Here is a 20,554-nt window from a genome sequence, read left to right as displayed (position 1 = left end):
TTTTTTTTTTTTTTCAAATTTGTAGCTCATGTTTTTTGGTTTTTTAGTTTCATGAGTCATGACAAAGCTGTTGTGCGTATAATTCCGATGGTGTGTAGTATCTCATGCCTTTTGTTGAGAAAGAGAAATATCAAATTCCAAGTGGATGCAGACTTCATCCAGACAATGATCTGTTCAGAGATCAGGAGCAGCACAAGGCCCATGTGAATATAAATGAATGGCGGTGTGGGTACTGTAAGAAAATCTTCCGGGCAGAGAAGTTTCTTGACAAGCATTTTGACAATAGACACTCCAATCTGCTGAATGTTGTAAGTGGACTCTGGTTTCCCATAACTTCTCCTTTCACTGCTTCCTTTGGGACTAGAGTTCTTTTTGTTTTGAGAAGCTATGGGTGAAACATATTAATAAAAACATCATGAAATAACTGATCTCAACTTGATTAGTGACATATGGTTCCCAATGTTTTTGTAACCTTTGGCAAGAACATGGTGTCTATATGGAAGGACGACAATTTTTTTCAAATCAATGCTTTGTAAAAATGCTAATGGGGTTTGTAATTACTGATCATCTATGGGGTGGAATATACAGTTCATACACTGGGATATTATTAATTTGAGCTTCATTCTCTTGGTCATTCTTATTATCCTGTGATTTTAATTAACTGGATAGTGGTGAACTATTGCATGGAGAGACCATGGAGGTAGCTAACTGTATTCTTGTTGATACTGATAAAAACATGGTGTCTGTATGGAAGGACAACAACAGGAAATCCCTCCCCCCCGCCCCCCCACCCCCACCCACACCCACACCCACACCCACACCCACACCCAATTCACAATCCCACAATATTATCCAAGTATGTTGGCATTTATGGTCCTCTTCAGTAGAGGAATGCTAATCCTTTGAATGGCTAGCATGACTAGAAATACTATAAATCAACTAGTAGTCCAACCAGCAACTTAATTGACCAATAAAAGACTTAAAGCAACTCCTATTTAAATTTGGTGAAAGCAAGCTTTTTCCCCCCTCCGTATGAACATCCTTCTCGGTGAATCTTGCATAACCAATTCTGCTGAATTCAGAGTCATGGCAAGTGCTTGGCAGATGTATGTGGGGCATTGCATTGTGATTTTGTGGTGGATTCGAAGTTGCAGAAAACCAAGTGTAATCCTGCAGCTGCTGCAAGGAACCGTCATCTTTGTGAGGTTGGGTTTAACCACAATGTGTATTGGAACATAAACCCCCATGAATTTGTACATCTAAATTCTGTTGTTCCAATGCAGAGCCTTGCCGGCAACTGTTTTCCTGTTAACAAGGGGCCTTCAGCAAGCCGTCTTCATGGTTGTTTTCCTCTCCATTCTCATTTTCTAGTTCTGCTATGTGTTTCTAGTACTGGCATCATAATGTTACCTTCTGACTTTCCTGGACAGAATTATTCTTACGGCAATTCTGCGATGCTCATACTTGCCAAGGAAAGCGAAAACCCTTCCCTAGAGGGGGCAGGGTAAGTGACATTCACCATTTACTTAAATAATATATCTAGATTTTCTGTTAATGTATTTTTGAGAATATGGAAGCCTAGTGTCGCCGGCGTGCAGATAGACAGACCTGCTAGGAGGCATCCAAGTAGTAACTCCTACATGAAAAACTTGACTTGATCAAATGGCATTCCTTACGATTGACTTTTTTCCTTTTCTTTTGAATGATATCAAGTTGTTTCTGTTTGTCTCCTAGTTGGGAAAGGAAATTGTTAGCGAAGGCGGTTTTCTTGGTCACGCAAGTTTCCCTTAATTTATGGTTATATACATTATTTACATCTATTTCTATAATACAATGGACTTAATTTTTGGCTACCCAGGTATTAGAGATTATGGCTTTGCTGGTTTCAAATTTTTTTTTCCTACTTGATTGTTAGTGGTGCATCTGTGCAGAAGAAAACAAGTGCACTCTACCTTGTACTTTCAATATTGACTTTGATGCTGCTGCCTATATTCTATCTTCTGGTCTATCTCTATCAAAGGTATTGATGTGATTCATCGCTTCGTGCAAATTTGTGGGTGGTGCTCAATTCATGTGTATAATTCTATATTGCAGAGACATGAGAAGTGGTGTCCGAGATTTGAAGCGCATCTCAAAAGTCGGACACAAGACAAAGTCATCTTAGTTTGAATTATCTGCTTTTTGCCAATGATGGTAGGTACTCAAGTTGGTCAAAACTCAAAACTGTCTTGGTGGGCTTGGTTGGATCCTTTGGTTTCCCCTTACCAGAATAGGATGATCTCCATGTATTATCCCCAATTGATTGGATTGATCGTGCTCTCAGATACGCATCCAGCATCATTCAAGACAAAGGATGGTTATGGTGGCAGAGCAAGAGCAGAGATTTCTGCTCATTGGAGATGACTGATGATTGGGTCTGTACTTCGAAGAAGCAATATTTGATCTACATCCTTCTTCTCTGACCTATTTATGTAAAATTGCATTGGCTTTCCTGGTTAGAAATCAGATGGACTTGCTTGAAAATGTATCTGTAATGGTCAAACTTCCTTGGTTTCTCATTTCTCTCCAAAATGGTATATGCTATCATTGATGAAAAGCTGCAAATTTATGATTTTGTTATGAGAAATTTTCCTTTCAATGCAACAGATCAGATGAAATCCATCCGGGTTGCTGAACTGAAGACAGTGCTACCAAATCTATAGATGGGTTTGTTCCATCAGTATGTAAGATTGTGCTTACACTCGTACCCGCTTTTACAGTAGTTGCTAATCTCGTAATGGTGTACACGGCATTGGAAACTGTCTCCAAGTCCATTCTATGGAACTGCAGAGACTTGCTTCTGCAGTGAGCTTCAAGTACTCTCTTCCCACATCTCTGGTGTCTAGTAAGGGAGAGAAGAGATGAGGTCCATGCTCCAATTTGCTAGCCCACATGAGCCAATGATATCGAAGGCTTCATACACTTCTTGGACGGCCTGTGGTCTCTCCCGCACTCCCTCAACAACTCTTCTTGAGAGGCCTCAACCCCGAGAGACGCTCTGTTTACTTACAAGACCAGCGATTCCCTCATCTCAAACGTACTGGGATCCATTTCAATTTAGATTTCAGCACTGGGGTGGAAACCAAATTTTGATCTCACGAGTGAGAGTCTAGGACTATAGAGGCAAGTCTTGGTGGAATGAAGGATGGAAAGAAGGATATAGTCCCAAATCGGAAACGAACAGCAACTCAACCCTCTAATGACACCATTTAACGGCCACTCCCACAAGAATGAAAATTACGCAGCCGCGCGGTGAGTACAGAGCGAACTATTCTTTCGCCTTTTACTAAAGAATACCGTGTGCCCGCCGCACAAAGCGGCATACGCCAATTTTTTAAAAGGTTCTCTAGACTAAGAGAACCTTATAATATTAGTTTCAACAATCTTTATAAGTGGTAACCTCTCCTGGACGGGGCCAAGTCATTTAATCCCACTTTAATGTTATAGCCTTAACCCTTAATTGAATTTAAATAATATCGACTGTTTTGGGTTGCCAATTTGAAGTTGCTCATCTATTTCTCCCTTCCCCAGTACCTACTTTATCTCATTCGGAATATTTACTGCTGGTCCAGTCAAATCATCCTTAAGATCTGCACATAGGCCATGAGCCCTTGAGAAACTCAACGCACCAATGTAAATACCAGGTCCTAGACCAAATCAGGAGAATGGTTTTTACCTCGAGTGCTTAAGATTGTGCTTACTTGCTCTTAACAGTAAGCTTCAACCTCTCATACCACATCTGTGGTCTGACAAAGGAGAGAGGAGATGAGGTCCATACTCCAACACACCATCCCACACCAATGATATCGAAGGCTTCACACCCCTCTTGCACGACATGGGCAAGAGAGGAGTCTCAGTGGCACAAGGGATGGTTTTCCTCCCGCGTTGGATAATTATGAGAGAAATAAAGATGAGTTGGTAGAGATGACTACAAAGGAGAGAGGAGAGAATAGAACAAGGAAATAGTCCCACATCGACAATCAGAAGAGACTCAACCCTCCAATGAGCTATTTAAAAGCCACTCCTCTTCCCATTAAAATCACGCAGCCGCGCGCTGAGCACAGAGCGAACTATTCTTTCGCCTTTTACTAAAGAATACCGTGTGCTCGCCGCACAAAGCGGCATACGCCAATTTTTGCGGAGGGTTCTCTAGACAAGAACCCTACAAATTCAGTTTTGAAGATTTTCTCCACTCTCTTCCGAACAGATTCTGGGTCTGGGTGAAAATATATTATATAATGCAGCACCCCATAAAAACAGAGTTGCTTATCTACAAAACAGAGTCCGCAAGAGTCTATTTAGGGACTGTAGGAATGGTTATGTAGACCGTACCATCTTTCATTTCAGCCTTTATCTTCTCGATTTTGATATTGTCCGGCAGAGCAATTCGGCAGTTGAAGCTCCCAGACCTCTTCGCCGACCACTCTTCCTCCTCCATCATCTGTTGCACTGTACTCGCAGACGAAAATCCGTTGCATAGCCCTGTCCAACAATCACATTCAGTACACATCCGAAGAATAAATTTGATTTATTTAATTTAATTTGATCATTCTCTTCGCTCACTTCTAAATTTTCTCTGCTATAATATTACTTACCAATGGGCGCTACGGGGGCGACTCTCCTCTTTGGCTGTTGATGTTGTGTTGAGCTTTGATGCTTGCTGGCTCTCTGCAGGGTATTAAGGTTGTCCCTTCCTTCCCCTGCTGCCATGGCCTTGACACTGTTCCCATAACTTCTACGGTTCGATCCGAGAAGGGACTGAGTCCCGGTGGTGACCCTGAGGTTTGAGAAAGATGATGACATAATAAGTAATCTTTTTTTCTACCCTTATTGGAGTTGGGAATTTGGATTTCTAACGAACGAAATCAGAATCTCAGAAGAACAGGCAACGACTGACTATTAAGGTATGAACATCACAACTGGTTATAAAAGTGAAGGGCTTGGGTTTCCAGACTCCGCCAGAATTGTAAAGATATAAGCTGAAGATGCGATCAATTTTCACTCTGAACATCTTTATCCGATTGCATGCACCGTTCCAAGTGTTCTAATGAAGTCTGTAAGTGGGAGCCATGTGCCACCAAGTCCCTCTTACCTTGGACACGCAAACGCAGACGCAGACGCCAGCCGATGCCTATCCTCCTTTCTGCACTTCCTTCTCTTTTGTGTGTCGGACAATTTTGAGATAAGAATAGGTAGAGAGAACTATAGAGAGAGGAAATAGTCCCACATCGGAAACGATAAGCAACCCAAACTTCCAATAACTCTATTTAAATTCCACTCCTCCCCTCTAACAAATCATGCAGTAGCGCAGTGAGTACAGAGCGAACTACTTTTTTGTATTTTACTATAGAAGACCGTGTGTTCGCCTCATCTTGTAGTCTTGTCCTATTCCCCTTTGATCTCCCAGGGCGTTATTCTTCCTCCAAGTGCTCTGCTATAAGAGAAAGTGTCCCCTTCAATTATCCTTTCCATCGTCACCATTATTCGTTGCACTTTACTCGCCGACGGGAATCCGTTCCATAAGCATGTCAAACAATACGATTCCTCGATCCATCGAAACGTATTACTATTACCCAAGAACTAATTTTGGCATTTTCTCAATTATACTGTTAATTAACAAATGGGTGCTACTCACAGCCTTTGGATCTGACTAACTCGCTTCAGATTCACTTTCCACCTCACAATAGAGAAAGTGTTCAACTTCAAAGTTCTAGGACCGAAGTCGGAGATCGCTCCCGGGCAGTACTAACCAGCTACATCACATCGGTGAGGTAGCTTACAATTCGCTATGTCGTTGTCTTACTCTTGTTCTTACCTTACGTAACTCTCTTGCCAAGAGCCTAGGCTGGATAGGCCTACCTCGGCTCATAAAACGCTACTTCACCTGGTCGAGCACCTTTTTTAGGTACGCTTGCTAGCGCTATTTCACCTAGCCCATCATAGGATAAAGAAGCCCCTTATGTTCTTTTTTAAAAGTTCACCGTTGCAACTTGCAATAACATATCACGTTGTTAGCTGGCGCTGGCCATAGCCAATCTATATGTGAAAACTGATCTATAGGGGCACCTCTCCTCTTGGCCTGTTGTTGAAAATAGTTTGCCCTCAAGTGATCAAGGTTGTCATTTTTTCAAACACACTTATCTGTAATGTAATAAAATTGTGATTGATGTACCGACCTTAAGTTATAATTCTTGTATGTTGTAGAGATCAGGTATAGTAGTTGAAGTAAAAAATTTCATACACAGGTACAATAGAGAGAAAAAAAAAAAAGTGGACTGAAAGATAGTACAGAAACTAATTTGGTATAACAGTATACAAATGGACAACCAATGAAATTACTCATTGGATTTGTTTTTCCATTCTTGCCTATAAGCATTGGGTATTTATAGGCTTAAACGTACTTGTATGTACATGTATGTCCTTTCACAGTTAGAATGTATCTGTATTTATAGTATGTATATATACATATAGGTGCCTCCATATATATAGGTGTGTGCCATACGAATTCAGTGTATTGAAATTCCACACCTGTATCCGAACCCTGACCTCGGCCTCGATCATAGTCATAATCACGGTTTGACTTGACATGCGTGATTGAAAAAAACACCCTGACAACCCCCACACATGAGAGAGCAGAGAAACTTCTCTCTATGGAACCTTAAAGACTAATTCCTATATATATACCCAAAGAAACTTTTTACAAGTTTTCAAAGTAGGACTAAACTTAAGCTCATTTGCCTAAAATACTAGAAGACTTTTTACTTGATGTTTTGAAACTTAAAACTCTAATATTTCTCCCTCTGCTTTCTGTCAATACTAATGTTTGAAGAAAAAGATTCTTATCCACTTACGTTCTTCTACGTGCAAACAAATGAGACACACAATGGGTATAGATGAAACAATGGACAGAGTTCTTCCGTTTTTATTTTTATTTTTATTTTTTATTTTTAACCTTTTCTTCTTTTTTTGGATTTGGAATTGGCTTTCTAACAGAAGAATCAGAATCTCAAAAGAACCGGCGAGCTGAAGATTTTAGCTTGAAGTTTGAACACATCTTTATACGATGGCTGCACAGCCTGCAACAGAGACACCAGGAATCGGTTGCCGATATCAATACGAATCGTGGGTCAAATTTTTGAGTCTCCACCAATTCAACTCACATCCCAATTCATATTACCCATATTTTTCTCAAGAATCTTACTTGGGGTTTGATAAATTTGGATGAAGTTGGTTGATTCAAGCTGATCCAGATTAAACCGATCCTATACAGGAAGTTCTGGTGTTTTTTAGCCGATTCCATCAGCCAAGACCGATCCAGAACCCAATTTCAGGGCATAATTGAAAACTCCTTTCAATTTCCATACAAACACAGCTATGGTGGGTATATTTTTTCTAATTTTTTTTTTAGGCAAAGATTCTCTCATCTCTGTATACTCTATAACCAACCATCCTTGAGCATGGTTTCAAATATCGATATCATTTAGGTCATATTGGTCATATTGTATCAATATCAATTGACGCTGACCCAAATCGATCAATACCATACTAGGAAAACAAAAGAAAATTCCAAAATTGCCCCTCATAAAACCTAAATCCTGGGACTCTAGCCTTATTGGTTTTTTATCGCTCTCAAGCACAGTGCACAACCCAAACTACAGAATACATCTTCTAAGTGAGTTTGACGAGGTACTGTTTAAACTTTGTCCAGACCAAGTTCTCTTTTGATAAAAACAAGTTCAATTCTCTTTTTGTGTGATATAAGAATTTGCTTGTGCTATTGATTAGGCTGCTGACAGTTCTAATAGTCATCATTTTCTAAACTCATTCAAGAGATGTATTCAATTAATTTATAGTTCAGTCTAACTACCTTACATGTTAATAACTCAAAGGGGTAGCGTAGTTGATGAACAACAAACTTGGTACTTGATATGAGTCATTAACTCAGATGTTCTAAGCTCGACTTTCACTAGGCACAGGACCACTCACACAGGATGTTTAGTGCTCTTCACTACTTTCAGTGAAAGTTAAATAGGTCTCATTCAACCTCGGTATGACCCAATCCATGCGGTTGTGGGGTCAATATGGGCCCGCCGAACTAGTCAAGCCAAAGGCTAAAAAAAACCTCACATGATAAGACTGTCTAATTCTATTGAAAAATCATTTCCATTTAAAGAACTTGCACCATTGAACAAATCAAGAGGAGCCCTATAATAAATGGTAAGGCAATATGCCAGAGACAATACAATAGAAACAATACTATCAAACAAATTATAATGACCAACCCATCCAATACATGCTAAAAACACCATACCATTTCACTCTTTAACAATTTCTTAAAAGGCTCACCACTGCCCTTCCTTTCAGTGGAGACGATCATATGATCTGCGAGTGCCACTCAGTTTTAAGAGAACTCAATAGCTGCGTTGGTGCAAGAGGCAATAAGCTTGCCATAGAAAGTCTTCATAAGTGAAATAATGAAGGCTCCACATATATAGGAGGACCTTTGTCTCTTTGATATTTTTGCCTGGTTCCCACAGTCGTTCTACCATATCCCAAAATATGTAACAGCTTTTGGTTCAGGCTCTAGTAGTTAGACAGAAACCCCTTTTCTTACCCATTATTTCTCTTCATTCGCTTTTTCCTTGTAGTTGAGGTTTTTTTCCTTCCTGTGTCACTTATTCTTTTCCCCATTCTTTTTCTTCACAGGGATCAGAGTAACGTTTGACATGAAGTAAACAACAGGGATAATTTTGCAGCAGAAAAGAAGGTTAGGGCATGATGAACCTAACAACAATGGTATACCTCTCTTAAAGAATGAATTGAATGACAGGTTCCACTCAAGTCCGTTTCTTTTTCCTGCAATAACCAATCAAGAGATGAGCTGAGAAATGGAAGTCAAATGATTCAGAAATAGGAAAAATCACATCATACAGACACATGGCAAGGTGCATGATTCAGACCTTGTATAAAATGTATAAATTGTTACATGGATGTTAAACAACATTTTTTTAAATGTTCCATGTAAAAATTAACCAATAACAAAAATTTTAAATTGTAGGATGCATGGCAAATTGCTCAATGTAAGGCAGATGCTCAAGAGTTTCAATAAATTTCACAAAGGCATACAGATGGGGACGTGGGTTAAGACACAGTGGAGCTGCCTGATCCAATGGATCTTACACCAGACTGTTTTCATACTTCATGGTATTTGGCCCTTCATATGCACCTTTTACATGTTCCTCACTTCTACCTACAGGTGCTTCCTTCATCATCATGCTTTTACGAACACTTCACAGTGAAATTTATGGCTCTCCTTTTTCCCCGCTTTGTGGGGGAAGGGGGGGGGGGGAAGGGGTGGTGGAAGGACATGAGAGGTCAGGATTACCAATACCATAACCAGGAACCTGGAATCCATGTAGAAATTCTTGGATTGCCCCTCACAGAAACAAAGCAACTCCATGTAAAGATTTGAAGGACCTCATTCCTTCACTACTTGGTACTCTCACCAAAAAAAAAAATTAAAAGATGTACAGCAACATTACAAATGCCATTGCCTCGTGATAAAAAAAATGCATCTTTTGACATTATCACAAAATGATACAAACACATCAAAATACATGCCCTCGGATCACAATATCGGATATTAGATATCCACAGCTAAACCAACAGAAACATACCCTTTTTTGTGGAAAGAGAACATTATTAAGTCATGTTGTTTGATATACTCAGTTAAATCCACCTAATATATAAGTATGATTTCATGAGCTTAAGTATATAATGATTACAAAGTATTCATGAAATAAAGATCAATACTTCACCAGCAAGACGATCGGACATCCTTGCAGAAATTTTCGAAGTGTTCAGCATTAAACCAATTATCCTTCATCTGTAGCACAAAGAAGATTTCACTTGAGAGATATAACTCTGATTCATTTAAAATACTTAAATTAGAAAAGAATATAACAAGGACAATTATACATCAAGAAATTAGGAGCTTACAAAGTAGGGGTAACCCTCAAAAATGCTAAAATTTTCAGGAGCCTCCTTTATAAATAAATTTATAAAATAAAGAACAAAAATTCCACAATCATCACCATTTCTCTGCTGCGGCACCTGAAAACAATATGTTTATCTGAAAAAATGAATATCCAGGAAGATGAATAAAAAAAACCCTTCAAGAGACAGATTGTAGCTTATTTACCCTAGGCACCAAAAGAGGTATGTTCGAAATTAAATCCTCTCTCTCTGGTCTTTCCTCTGCTCTATGAATGTCCAGTAAAAACCTGACCAATGGAGGTGAAGAATTTTTTTAGTTACTTGAACTTAAAATGGGGCCAAAAAGAAAAATCAAAGCAGATGAAAGCTACATACTTTCGTATATCAGGTTCAAGCCGATTTGGATTTGTCATTCCAAGGGAATCAAGAAGCAGCATACACGGTGTTCTGGACTTTGATTCCAAATTTTCTCCCAAATGGCATAAGATCAGAAGGCTCCAATGGTGCCTAAGGACCACAATTCAACTCAGCAATACAAATATTTTAAGAAAATCCCACTACACATACAAAGCAGAATATGTTCAATGGGATGGTTAGGTTGGGAAACCTTACCAACAAACAATGGGAACAAAGACATATTTTCTTGAGAAAATGTCTTTCTTCTTGATCCATGTCAACACCTTTGTTTTGGTGGATCCTTCCTTGTACAATGGAAACCATAAGCAATCAAGATATGTGAAGGAGGTCTTCTTATCTTCTGAAAAGCTCTTCCATAAGTTCCTGCGCAAACCAAACACTGATCTTCAGAATGCATAAGGTAGAAGCTACTTTCTGCATTGCATATTCATTGATAACAGAACCCACTCTAAGTAGCACTCAAACACATGAGTATCTAGCCTCTGTTTTCGCTTGCCAACTCTATTCTCACAGCTAGCACCTCTTTGAGACCGCCCACGGCGAGGAAAGCCATCCAAAAAGCTGGGGGATGTGACTTCAGATTTCCACGTCTTTTGAGCAGCTTGCTTGAGGGTTATCTCTGGAAGTGTTGGATAACATGTAGGAGGTTGCTGCTCACATGAGAAACCGTTTGATTTTTTACCTTCATAAACTTCTGTTAGAACAACAGAACCAAAACACTCGTTAATCTCAATCCAACATTGGATACCCAAAATCCTAGTTAAAAGTGCAGAATCCTCATGCACATTATGTCAGAGATATTAATTAGCATAAATAGAAGGGACTCAAAAGTCTCAAATATTCACAAAGATGTAGGCGCAATACATATTAGCAGCTTGAAGGGTTAATACATATTAGCAGTTTGAGTTTCAGGCACAAGTACAACAGATCTGTTATATTCAAGTAATGAGCAAACATCTAAAGCGGCGAAGCCAAAGTGTTAGATTGAGTTCTGAACTTGATATCGTTTAAGAGAACAAGAAGGCCAGTAGCAAACCAAGCCATCAAATTGGACCAAGAATAGATTAATAGGCTTAATTTGAGTGCCCAATGGGTTGTATGGGCCATGGGCTTAATACCTTTGAATTCACTATCATAATGGGTTAATTCTAAAGCCAAATATTACGGATCTAAGTTCTATATGGGATTAAGTAGTTAGTTTCTATTTTGTAATGTTCTAGAATAACTTTTATTTTGAAGAGAGACTTAAGTTTGTAGGGGAATCTCCCTACCATACATAGTTTTGCTCACTTCATTGAAGTTATAAATAAGGGACTGTCTAAATGACACCTCTATAGGTGTATTAAGAACATGACACTTTCTAATTGCCCCTTGTCTAATTCCCCAAAAGTTCTTAAGTTAGGGATATAAAATGAATTTCAAAATTAACTTCAAAGTGGCTTGCTATTATATCATTATCAAAAGTTGTCACTGTGTTGCGCATTTTTTGAGTAAATTTTTCGAGTAATAAAAGTATTTACCCTCATGGGAAAAAAAATGTATTACAATACAAGGGCAAAAAAGTAAAGTTACAAATTATATGACACCTTAAAGGGAGTCAATAAGAAAATCCCTATAAATAAAGAGTAGGAGATAATACCCATTACCATTGATTTGAGAAATAATTGAGCTTGAGTATGCGAGTTCTCTGAGAGACGGAGCATGGTTTTGTGGGATTCAAAACTGCTCTAGTGTGGGTTGCAGTAGGGGAACCTTGGTGGGATTCCTTATCTGCAGTTAGATGAAAGGCCTAACAAGTCCTTCTTCATTCTCTTTTCTCTTACTATTCCGTCTACTAAGGTCAGTTTCAGCATATCTTGATCCCCGTGCATACTAGTGTTTTTCCAGTCTTGTTGAGGTTTCAATTATACAAATAATTGCTATTAAGTTCTGTCTTCCATCAGTTCCATACTCTGATATCTTGTTGCTAACTCTTCTACTCTATTTCATTGCCAGAATCAGGCCCATTTGATTTTAACAATTACTTAACAACCTGTCTATGCATATTGTCTTTGACCTGCGGCTACTAGTTCTGCTGAGTTCTACAGCTGGTTACCATTTTTATCATATTCTAATTGTTTCCAGCACTTCTTCCTAAATCTGGTTACTTTTTATTTTGCCTCTTTCTATTTTCCATCAGTTTCTGTTTTCAGAGACTGGTACCAAGTTTTCATAACTATTAAATCTGAATGGTTACTAATTTGTGAAGTTCCTATTTTGATTTCACTTATTATTCTACACAATAATTTCTGTTGTCCCTGTGGTTACTAGTTCTGAAATTCATTTTCTTTTTCATTTTTTTAGCAAGTAACTAATTTGGTAATCTCTTCACATACTCAAATCTGACCATTGGATGGACACCAAATTTCACTGAAACATTCATCACTTCTCCTAGGCCACTTGACCAGAATTCTGGCAACATCAGACTTGTCTTTCTCTATTTAAATCTCAGTTACTAATTTTGGTTCATTTAACTCTCTACAACTCTGGAATTCCATGAGGTTTTCTAGGATATTAGAATACCCCATCATATATGACCAAAAAAAAAATCGCATATGTAAAATATTTTGCAAGTTAATTCTATAACATCAAACACCATATCAATTACCAGCATTCATTCTGTGATACTAATTCTGAACTTCCGAGAGAGAGAGAGAGAGAGAGAGAACTGTATCAACAATATTTGAACTTGAGAACTATCTCTGAAACATGACTTTGTCTTAACTATGAAATGCAGAGCACCAGAAACTTCCTTCTATATCTAGTTATAAAGTTTCCATGGGATGATGAAACCAGGATATGCGCAACTCAACTCCATAAGGTTAATCTCAAATAATTCAAAAAGGTAAGAATAAAATTGAAAACAGTAATGTTTCATCATATATGTGTCCATCATATATTTGCCATCCTAACTGATACCAGTTGTTCAGCACGTCAGGATGTACTAATTGCTCACCACACCCCACCCCACCCCACCCCACCCCCACCCATCCTAGCCACAAAAGCTTCGAGGGAAAGACCTTTATTCCATTTCAGGAATAATTATTTCTTTTTTCCTTAGTCCACGGACGCTGAATTTATTCATATGAAAGGAATCCCTCTTTCTTTCCCTCTTTCGTCATGCCTCTCTTGATGATGGTTGCAAGTTTGTCGATTCTTTCTCTTCCTGTTTCTTTCTCTTTATTGGTGCTTAACAACTTCAATTTTTTGGCTCCAATCAACAATGTAATAGTAGAGAATAATTCTACACAAACTGCTCTTTGCTTTATACTTAGCTTGAACTATGAACCCCAAAAGCTACAAAAGAAGGTCGACTGGGAACCAGTATTATAAAGCGCATTGAGCAAACCCTAAATCATCCATCACTGGTTTTTCACAAGAAAATTCCTCAAGACCACAAATCTTAGTCATGTATATATTCAAAGAGAAACTAAATGCCTCTCAGCATCCACAACCCATCTTGCAGCAAAGTCAAAAACCCTAACCCTATAAAAATGCTAAACCAGTGAAGAACACCGAGCACTCAGAAGCTTACCTGAATCGGAAGAGGATTCATCTATTTCTATAGTCACATCTGCTTCAAGCTTCCTCTTGGCCATTCGTAGCTTCATAGCAAAAATTGAACAAAAAACTGCAACGTCGCCACAACAAAACAAACGCCACTTTTTCCACCACCTCTCCCCACCCCCACCCCCACCCCCAAAAAAAAAGGAGAGAAAACAGGAACTGCTTTTCCTCTATCGGAAATTTGGAATTCAGTGAAAAACCAACTTTCTTTGAGGCAAATGTTCACAAGTAGAAGCTCTATAGAATCCACTAAATAACCACTAGGAACTGCAGGATGGAAGGATGGCGGAAGAACCTGAAACAGAAAGCTGGCGGTAGCTGTTGCTGCAATTCAGTTGCAAATTCCGATCTCACAACTAAAGGGAATTTCGACATCGATCTTGAGAGGTTTGAGACACCTATGAGTTGGCTTCCTTCAATCCAGATCTCAGATCCAATCGTCAAAGATTAAGGATTCAACAAACTCCCTCTTGATTCTGGTATTACCACTGAGCACCAGCAGGGAAAAAACCTAGAACCAGTGATATAACAGTGAATCGGGAAAGTTTCAGGGTACATGAAAGGGAAGAAGAAGAAGAAGGGATCTCACACTGACATTCACACTACACTCACGATAAGCAAAACTCAAATCAACTTCTATTCATTCTTCAAATCTCCAGAATCGTATTACATGGTTATATTATGAAGGAAAAATCAAAAGACATATTAATGGAAACTAGATAATCCTAAGCAAAACCCCATATGTATCTACCCAACCTCCTAAATAAAGAGAATAAAATAAACTAAAGATTGCAACCTATGAAGTCTACCAACCCTTGCCAAAGCAAAAAATCGGGTTGTACAAATTCCATCTCAGCTTAGGCCTTCATAGAGGGTCATTCTAGTCCAGCCAAACCAAGCCACGCCAACTGCATCAAAGGGACTCTCTAAATGACACATCTTGATGCAGAACTGAAGACATATGTAAGAAGTAGGAAGAGGGTCGACCATCACCATAGTGGCTGAGGTCGACCAGAGCTGCTTCTAGGGGCCCAAGGCTTGGCCTATTGATGGGGTTATTAGTTACTTATTAGTTTCTAATCTAGTTTCTATTTTAAGTCTTATATTAGTTTCTAATTTCTGTTTTAAGTAGTTTCTAATTTCACTAGATTGCAATTTTCCAGTTTTAGTAACTACATGTTGGTAGTCTATTCAGTCAATATTTAGAAGCTTAGAGTTTCTATTCTTTGTAATCTTATACCCCATCATTACAAATAAAGAAGGGCAGAAAAACAAAGGCCCACGATTTGAGTTTTGAAGAAATTATGCTGCTGCTACCGCTGGTCTCTGTTGGGGCTGTTCCTTGTGTATGATCAAGGAGGAAGGACTTGGTGTCTGATCCAGGTGACTCCTTGCGGCGTGAAGTCCAGGAGGATCTTATTGTGTTTCTTTTGTCTTCATTACAATTTATATTCAAGCCAATACCGTCGCTGCAACCAGGTATTTAATCTTTCATTCTGCTGCCTAGAAATTCTGCAACTTGTTCCAATCGGCCTTCTCTGAAAAGGGCAGTTCCAGCCCTCGGTTTGAGCCAAGATTTTGATCGATTGTTTATCCATATACTACTAAGGATCGACCCTAGTTTGGACTGTTTCTGAGAAGCCTGTAGAGAGAGATTAAAAATCTCCCTATTTTTGTCTTCTAGTGGTCTGTAGCTTCTAATTTCTGGAATTGATATCTCTGCTGATATGACTGCTGATTTCTGGACTCCTGATCATATTTGTGATTTAACTTTAAGTTGTTAATACACTTATTCAGTTCCTGGTTTAGTTCTAAAGGCTGCTATTGGTTTTGTTTATTCACTGTGTCGCTGATCTGTGAGATCGATACTATTTTCTGGACTGTTGTTGGAGTTTAATTTCTGATATATATATTTGGGGTTGGTTTTGGTTGGTCTTTGGTTTATAAGTTCCTACAGTTTTGGGTCTGGTTTGGTTGTCAAATTCAGTTATACATTACATCTATAGGTGTATTTGGAACTTGACACCTTCCTTTAATCGCCCCTTGTCTTATTGCCCAAAAGTTCTTTAAGTCAATGGTGTAAAAGGGTTTTCAAAAAAAAAAAAAAAAATGACTCATCATTATATCATTATGTTTTATATGCGGGAGCCTATGGCACAATGGTTAAGTTGCACTATTGCAACATGTTGGTCACAGGTTCAAACCTTGGAAACAGCCTCTTCTACAAAGCAGGGGGTAAGGCTGCGTACACTTTGCCCCTCCCAGACCCTACAATAGCGGGAGCCTCGTGCACTGGGTTGCTCTTCTTTTTTTTTCTGTTTTCTGAACCTGGTTACTATTTTTAGTAAATACTAAATCTTATTAACTATTTTCTGAAGTTCCTATTTTGATTTCACTTGTTATTCTACACATTAGTTGTAATTTTCCCTGAGGTTACTAATTCTGAAATCCATTTTTTAGCAAGTTACAAATTTGATAAACTCTTGATATACTCAAAACTGAACATTGAATGGAAAATTTTGCTGAAACATTCATCACTTCTCCAAGACCACTTGTCCAGAATCTTGCCACAGCAGGTCTTTTTCTCCGTTTAATTAAATCTCAGTTGCTGGTTTTGGTTCATACACTCTCTATGATTCTGGAGTTACATAAGGTTTTTTAAATTTAGGAGATTAGAATACCCCATCATATATGACAGAAAAAATAGCATACGTAAAACATTTTGCAAGTTAACTGTACAACATCAAGCACCAATATTCATTCATTCTGAACTCAAATCAATGTACTGTATCAACAATATTTGAAATCGAGAATTCTCTCTCAAACAATCAATGTACTGTATCAACAATATTTGAAATCGAGAATTCTCTCTCAAACATGAATTTGGCTCGACCATGAAATGTTGAGTAGCGACCTCAGATTTCCATATTTTGTTCTGCAATGATCCATGTAGCCGACCCCATTAAGTTGGGATAAGGCTGAACTTCTTCTTGTATGAAATGTTGAGCAGCAGAAACAAGCATATGTGTATATTCTATCTCCAGTTATAAAGATCCCTTGGGATGATGAAACCAGGATATGCAACTCAATAAGCTTAACCTCAGACAATACAAAAAGGTACGAAGAAAATTGACAACAGAACCATTCCACCGAACATTTTCTATCCTAATTGATACCAGCCATTAAGCATGTTCAATTTTTTACTCCAATCATCAGTGGAATAGTAAAGAATAATTCTACACAAACTGTTCTTTGCTTTATTCTTAGCTTGAGCTATGAAGCCCAAAAGCTACAAAAGAAGCCCAACCAAGAACCAACATTATGAAGCGCATTGAACTAGCCCTAATCGCCCATCACTGGTTTTTCACAAGAAAATTCCTCAAGACCCCAAATCTTAGTCATGCATATATTCAAAGAGAAACTAAAGGCCTCTCAGCATACCTTCCACCTTGCAGTAAAATGTCAAAAACCCTAACCCTACAAATTGAATGCTAAGCCAGTGGAGAACACCTGGTCATCTATTTCTACAGTCCCATCTGCTTCAAGCTAAGTCAATAACCCTACAAGCACCCAGAAGCTTACCTGAATCGGAAGAGTCATCTATTTCTACAGTCCAATCTGCTTCAAGCTTCCTCTTGGACATCTGTAGCTTCATGACAGAACTCAGAACAAGAAACTGCAACGATCGCTCAACAAAAATAAACGCCACTCCTCTCCCGAACCCAAAAAAAGGGAAATAAAGAACCCGCTTCGCGATCCGGGTACAGCTGGGAGTATCTCACTGTTTCTCACTTACGGTACACTCCACTCAGCTCTCACAGCTCCTGCATTTGTTGCTTTAATAGCACAAACCAAGTCGTCCCGAATAGGAACAGTTTCGCGGAATTTCAATAGACATACATGTAAGGAGTCTCGAGTCAAGTCTCACCGCCCTCATTAATTAAGGCAATAAAGCGACCCTTTTCCTTGAAATTTTCGTGGGGAAAGGAACCGAGTTTCTTTGCCGTACAATCTGAAACCTAACGCGACGAAGCCCCCGAGTATTCCGTAAGTAAAGCAGAAATTTTTCCATTTATAGGGACTTGTATACAGGTTATTACTAATATCTCCAAGAACTCTTTCAGAGTCCAAACACGGTAAAGAATCAGAAACCATTACTAGATTTGAAGAAAAGTTCGAGAGAGGGTTAGGGTTTCGAAACATACGCGTTGGTGTTAGTACCGGGTGGTGAGACCGGAAAACATGGAGAGCTTGTTCGCCCGAAGAGGAAAACTGCTCATGGCAAAATTGGCATCTGAAGCGAACATCATTCTGGTACTGGGAAATTATCTGCTTGTCGCTGTAATCACACTTCGTCACCGATCCCCTCCCTTTCTTCCTCCCCTTCTTCCTACTCTTCGTCCTCCCCATCTCCACACTTCCCTCCTCCTCCTCTGTATTAGGGTTTCTCCTATTAGTATTGTATCTTTTGCGAATTCGCTGCTGCCATTCCGAAGATTTGCTCTTTCTCGTTCTGTCTCTCTTTCTGCATAATTCTGCTGCTCAAAGTAAACAACAGAAGAAGGAAAAAAGACAAATCATAACGTCTTGCTTCTCTTCCCTTTACTCTCTACTCTCAAGTGCCCTTTGAACACCCTGCTTTGGGGGTGACGTAACAGGGTAAAAACACTGCCTAGCTGTTATGGGTCGGGTCAGGGACTCCGACTCACCAGTAGCCGATTGGGTTTGGGTCGGACAGAGGCCTTCCGCATTTCCTTTGTAGGGGCTTCAAACGGTAGGCGGTAGCTAAAACCGGTGGAACCAGACTGACTCAATCCGAACTGAATTGAACCGAAGTTTATTGGATCGATTTTGAATTGGGGCATGGTTTGAGGAATCAGGTTGGATACGATTAATATCACCTTGACCAATCTCAATTCTTGGCCAATATCATATCGGTGGTTGGTATAGACAAAAGGTAAAATAATAAAATAATTTTTAAAATTTAACCTAAGGGTGTTTTTATTATTTCTAAGTCAATCTAGATCATTGGATTAGTATCGATCTTGACCAAGTTCAACTCCTATTTTGCCTTTTCCTTGGGCTCCCAAGGGCTGAGCCATCAACTGGGCTCTAAAGATGGAGCCTTCGGTTCGAGTTCTTGAAGGCCGAGCTATCGGCTCGACTTATGTCTCACTTTGGCCTCTCTCGACAATCAAGGCACAATCCCGAGGATCCCATTCCACCAACTCATTGGATCTTTTCATCAACTCAAATCCTCAATGGATTATGTTCCTTCCTACGTAGGAAAGCAATATCTCTAAGAGATTCGTCCAACCAAAGACTCTCCGAATATAGAATCTATGTCTTAATTGGATGCACAAAATCAGGGATTAGTTTCTTGATGTTACTCTCTTTTCCTTATCCTACTCTTCATTTTGTTCTTCTATTGGGGCAAGGAACCAGTTTCCTTACTAGACACTTACCAAACACGAAACTCTCAATAACTGGCTCCAATCAACTCCCCCTAAATGTGAAGGTAAGCCCTATGAAAAAGGGGATCAATTCTCTTATTGAGAATTACTTGTTGCAAGTTTTATAATTTAGCATCCGTTGGATCAGCTCGAACACTCTCTCTTGCCCGTTCTTTTGCACAGGTAAAATGTAAAACATTAGGTTCTACCTGGAAGTGTTAACGATCAAACTTTGGCTCCTATCTAGAAGTGTTACTAAACAGATCTCATAGCATTATATTACCGATTTGGAATTTTTTTTCCCTCAAAATTATGTATATATTTATATGGTAAATCGAACCAGTAAGAGAAATCGATAAGAAATCAAAATTAAATCAGATTAAAACTGATTGAAACTGAATATTCCCTTATTAGTTTGATTTCAAATTCACCTATTCTCACACTGAAACTGAACCAAGTCATGCTGAAATTTTTTTCCCTTTATTTGTTTGCAAGAAAAAAATTATGAGAACGAGAAGTACTCAAGGTCAAGTGGATAGAGGAGTTTCAAGAATAAAATAGTTTCAACTATGGGTGTCAATCCCAAGCTCACACTGATTCGATCGACCCGGCCCGATCTTTTAAAGATTGGCTTGGCTTGCACCGATTATTAAACTTGTCTAAGCCTGACATGTTTATAAACAAAGTAATACACGATGCAAGGGATAAGCCCGATGGGTGCCCAACTGGCTTGGCCTGTTTATAAACCCAACTTGGCCTAACACGTTTATATGTATATTTTGATTTATTTTTTTTACAATAGGGTATATATTGATTTTTTTTTTTTATAATAGGGTATATATTGATTTTTTTTTTTTTATCAATTACTGAATGTAAATAAGTGTAATATATTTTTTAAATTATTGATGATTTAATAAAATATATTGAAATATCTTAAATCGAAGAGAATTAAAGACCATGTAAGGTTTATTGGTACATTATCTTATTTAAGACCCAATTATATCCTGATTAGCCCAATTAGAAGCCCGATCAAAGCTTGGAAC

At 38.8% G+C, this 20,554-nt stretch overlaps 3 protein-coding genes and 2 non-coding genes across 6 annotated transcripts in view; 3 read left to right on the top strand and 2 right to left on the bottom strand.

Moving 5' to 3' along the window:
- LOC122076727 (peptidyl serine alpha-galactosyltransferase) overlaps positions 1–4,840 on the bottom strand; it is a 16,646-nt gene extending 11,806 nt beyond the window's left edge. Inside the window, exons 1-2 of the mRNA XM_042642210.1 lie at positions 4,635–4,840; positions 4,372–4,521 (exon numbers count right to left, since the gene is read on the bottom strand). The gene's annotated coding sequence lies outside the window, so the exon portion shown is untranslated. The remainder of the gene's footprint in view (positions 1–4,371; positions 4,522–4,634) is intronic.
- On the top strand, positions 44–2,622 carry LOC122076730. The gene is made up of 7 exons (XM_042642216.1): positions 44–308; positions 1,083–1,205; positions 1,284–1,341; positions 1,431–1,504; positions 1,932–2,020; positions 2,095–2,193; positions 2,324–2,622. The coding sequence occupies exons 1-6, from the start codon at positions 105–107 to the stop codon at positions 2,162–2,164; spliced, it is 618 nt and encodes a 205-aa protein (XP_042498150.1). The 5' UTR covers positions 44–104; the 3' UTR covers positions 2,165–2,193; positions 2,324–2,622.
- LOC122077686 lies at positions 3,283–3,400 on the top strand. Its single transcript, XR_006139927.1, has one exon. It is a non-coding gene; the product is annotated as a U5 spliceosomal RNA (small nuclear RNA).
- On the top strand, positions 4,085–4,201 carry LOC122077687. Its single transcript, XR_006139928.1, has one exon. It is a non-coding gene; the product is annotated as a U5 spliceosomal RNA (small nuclear RNA).
- A 3,383-nt stretch (positions 4,841–8,223) lies between the features above and the next one.
- Positions 8,224–18,681, bottom strand: LOC122076729 (probable ubiquitin-like-specific protease 2A). 2 transcript variants are annotated; one of them, XM_042642215.1, is made up of 8 exons: positions 18,264–18,681; positions 10,900–11,146; positions 10,648–10,815; positions 10,411–10,542; positions 10,241–10,322; positions 10,039–10,152; positions 9,853–9,925; positions 8,224–8,895 (listed from the first exon to the last, which is right to left on the bottom strand). In XM_042642215.1, exons 1-7 carry the CDS (start codon positions 18,466–18,468, stop codon positions 9,854–9,856), a joined length of 1,020 nt encoding a protein of 339 aa, XP_042498149.1. In that variant the 5' UTR covers positions 18,469–18,681; the 3' UTR covers positions 8,224–8,895; position 9,853. The 2 variants fall into 2 exon arrangements, with proteins under 2 accessions (XP_042498149.1, XP_042498148.1); XM_042642214.1 differs by having other exon boundaries at positions 9,858–9,925; positions 18,264–18,680.
- Between the last annotated feature and the right edge of the window lie 1,873 nt (positions 18,682–20,554).

The sequence above is a fragment of the Macadamia integrifolia genome, chromosome 4 (assembly GCF_013358625.1).
Source record: "Macadamia integrifolia cultivar HAES 741 chromosome 4, SCU_Mint_v3, whole genome shotgun sequence".
NCBI classification, from domain to species: domain Eukaryota; kingdom Viridiplantae; phylum Streptophyta; class Magnoliopsida; order Proteales; family Proteaceae; genus Macadamia; species Macadamia integrifolia.
The sequence above is the reverse complement of the archived record's forward strand: the minus strand, read 5'-3'. Positions and strand labels throughout refer to the sequence as shown.

Bases quoted from the DNA above. Each gene is read 5' to 3' on its own strand.
- LOC122076730 (XM_042642216.1), top strand. From the start codon at position 105: ATGCCTTTTGTTGAGAAAGAGAAATATCAAATTCCAAGTGGATGCAGA. The intron at 1,206-1,283 runs GTTGGGTTTAAC...GTTCCAATGCAG, and splicing joins GGAACCGTCATCTTTGTGAG to AGCCTTGCCGGCAACTGTTT. The intron at 2,021-2,094 runs GTATTGATGTGA...TCTATATTGCAG, and splicing joins CTGGTCTATCTCTATCAAAG to AGACATGAGAAGTGGTGTCC.
- LOC122076729 (XM_042642214.1), bottom strand. From the start codon at position 18,468: ATGGGGAGGACGAAGAGTAGGAAGAAGGGGAGGAAGAAAGGGAGGGGA. The intron at 10,153-10,240 runs GTAAATAAGCTA...TATTGTTTTCAG, and splicing joins TACCTCTTTTGGTGCCTAGG to GTGCCGCAGCAGAGAAATGG. The intron at 9,926-10,038 runs GTAAGCTCCTAA...TTTGTGCTACAG, and splicing joins TTGAGGGTTACCCCTACTTT to ATGAAGGATAATTGGTTTAA.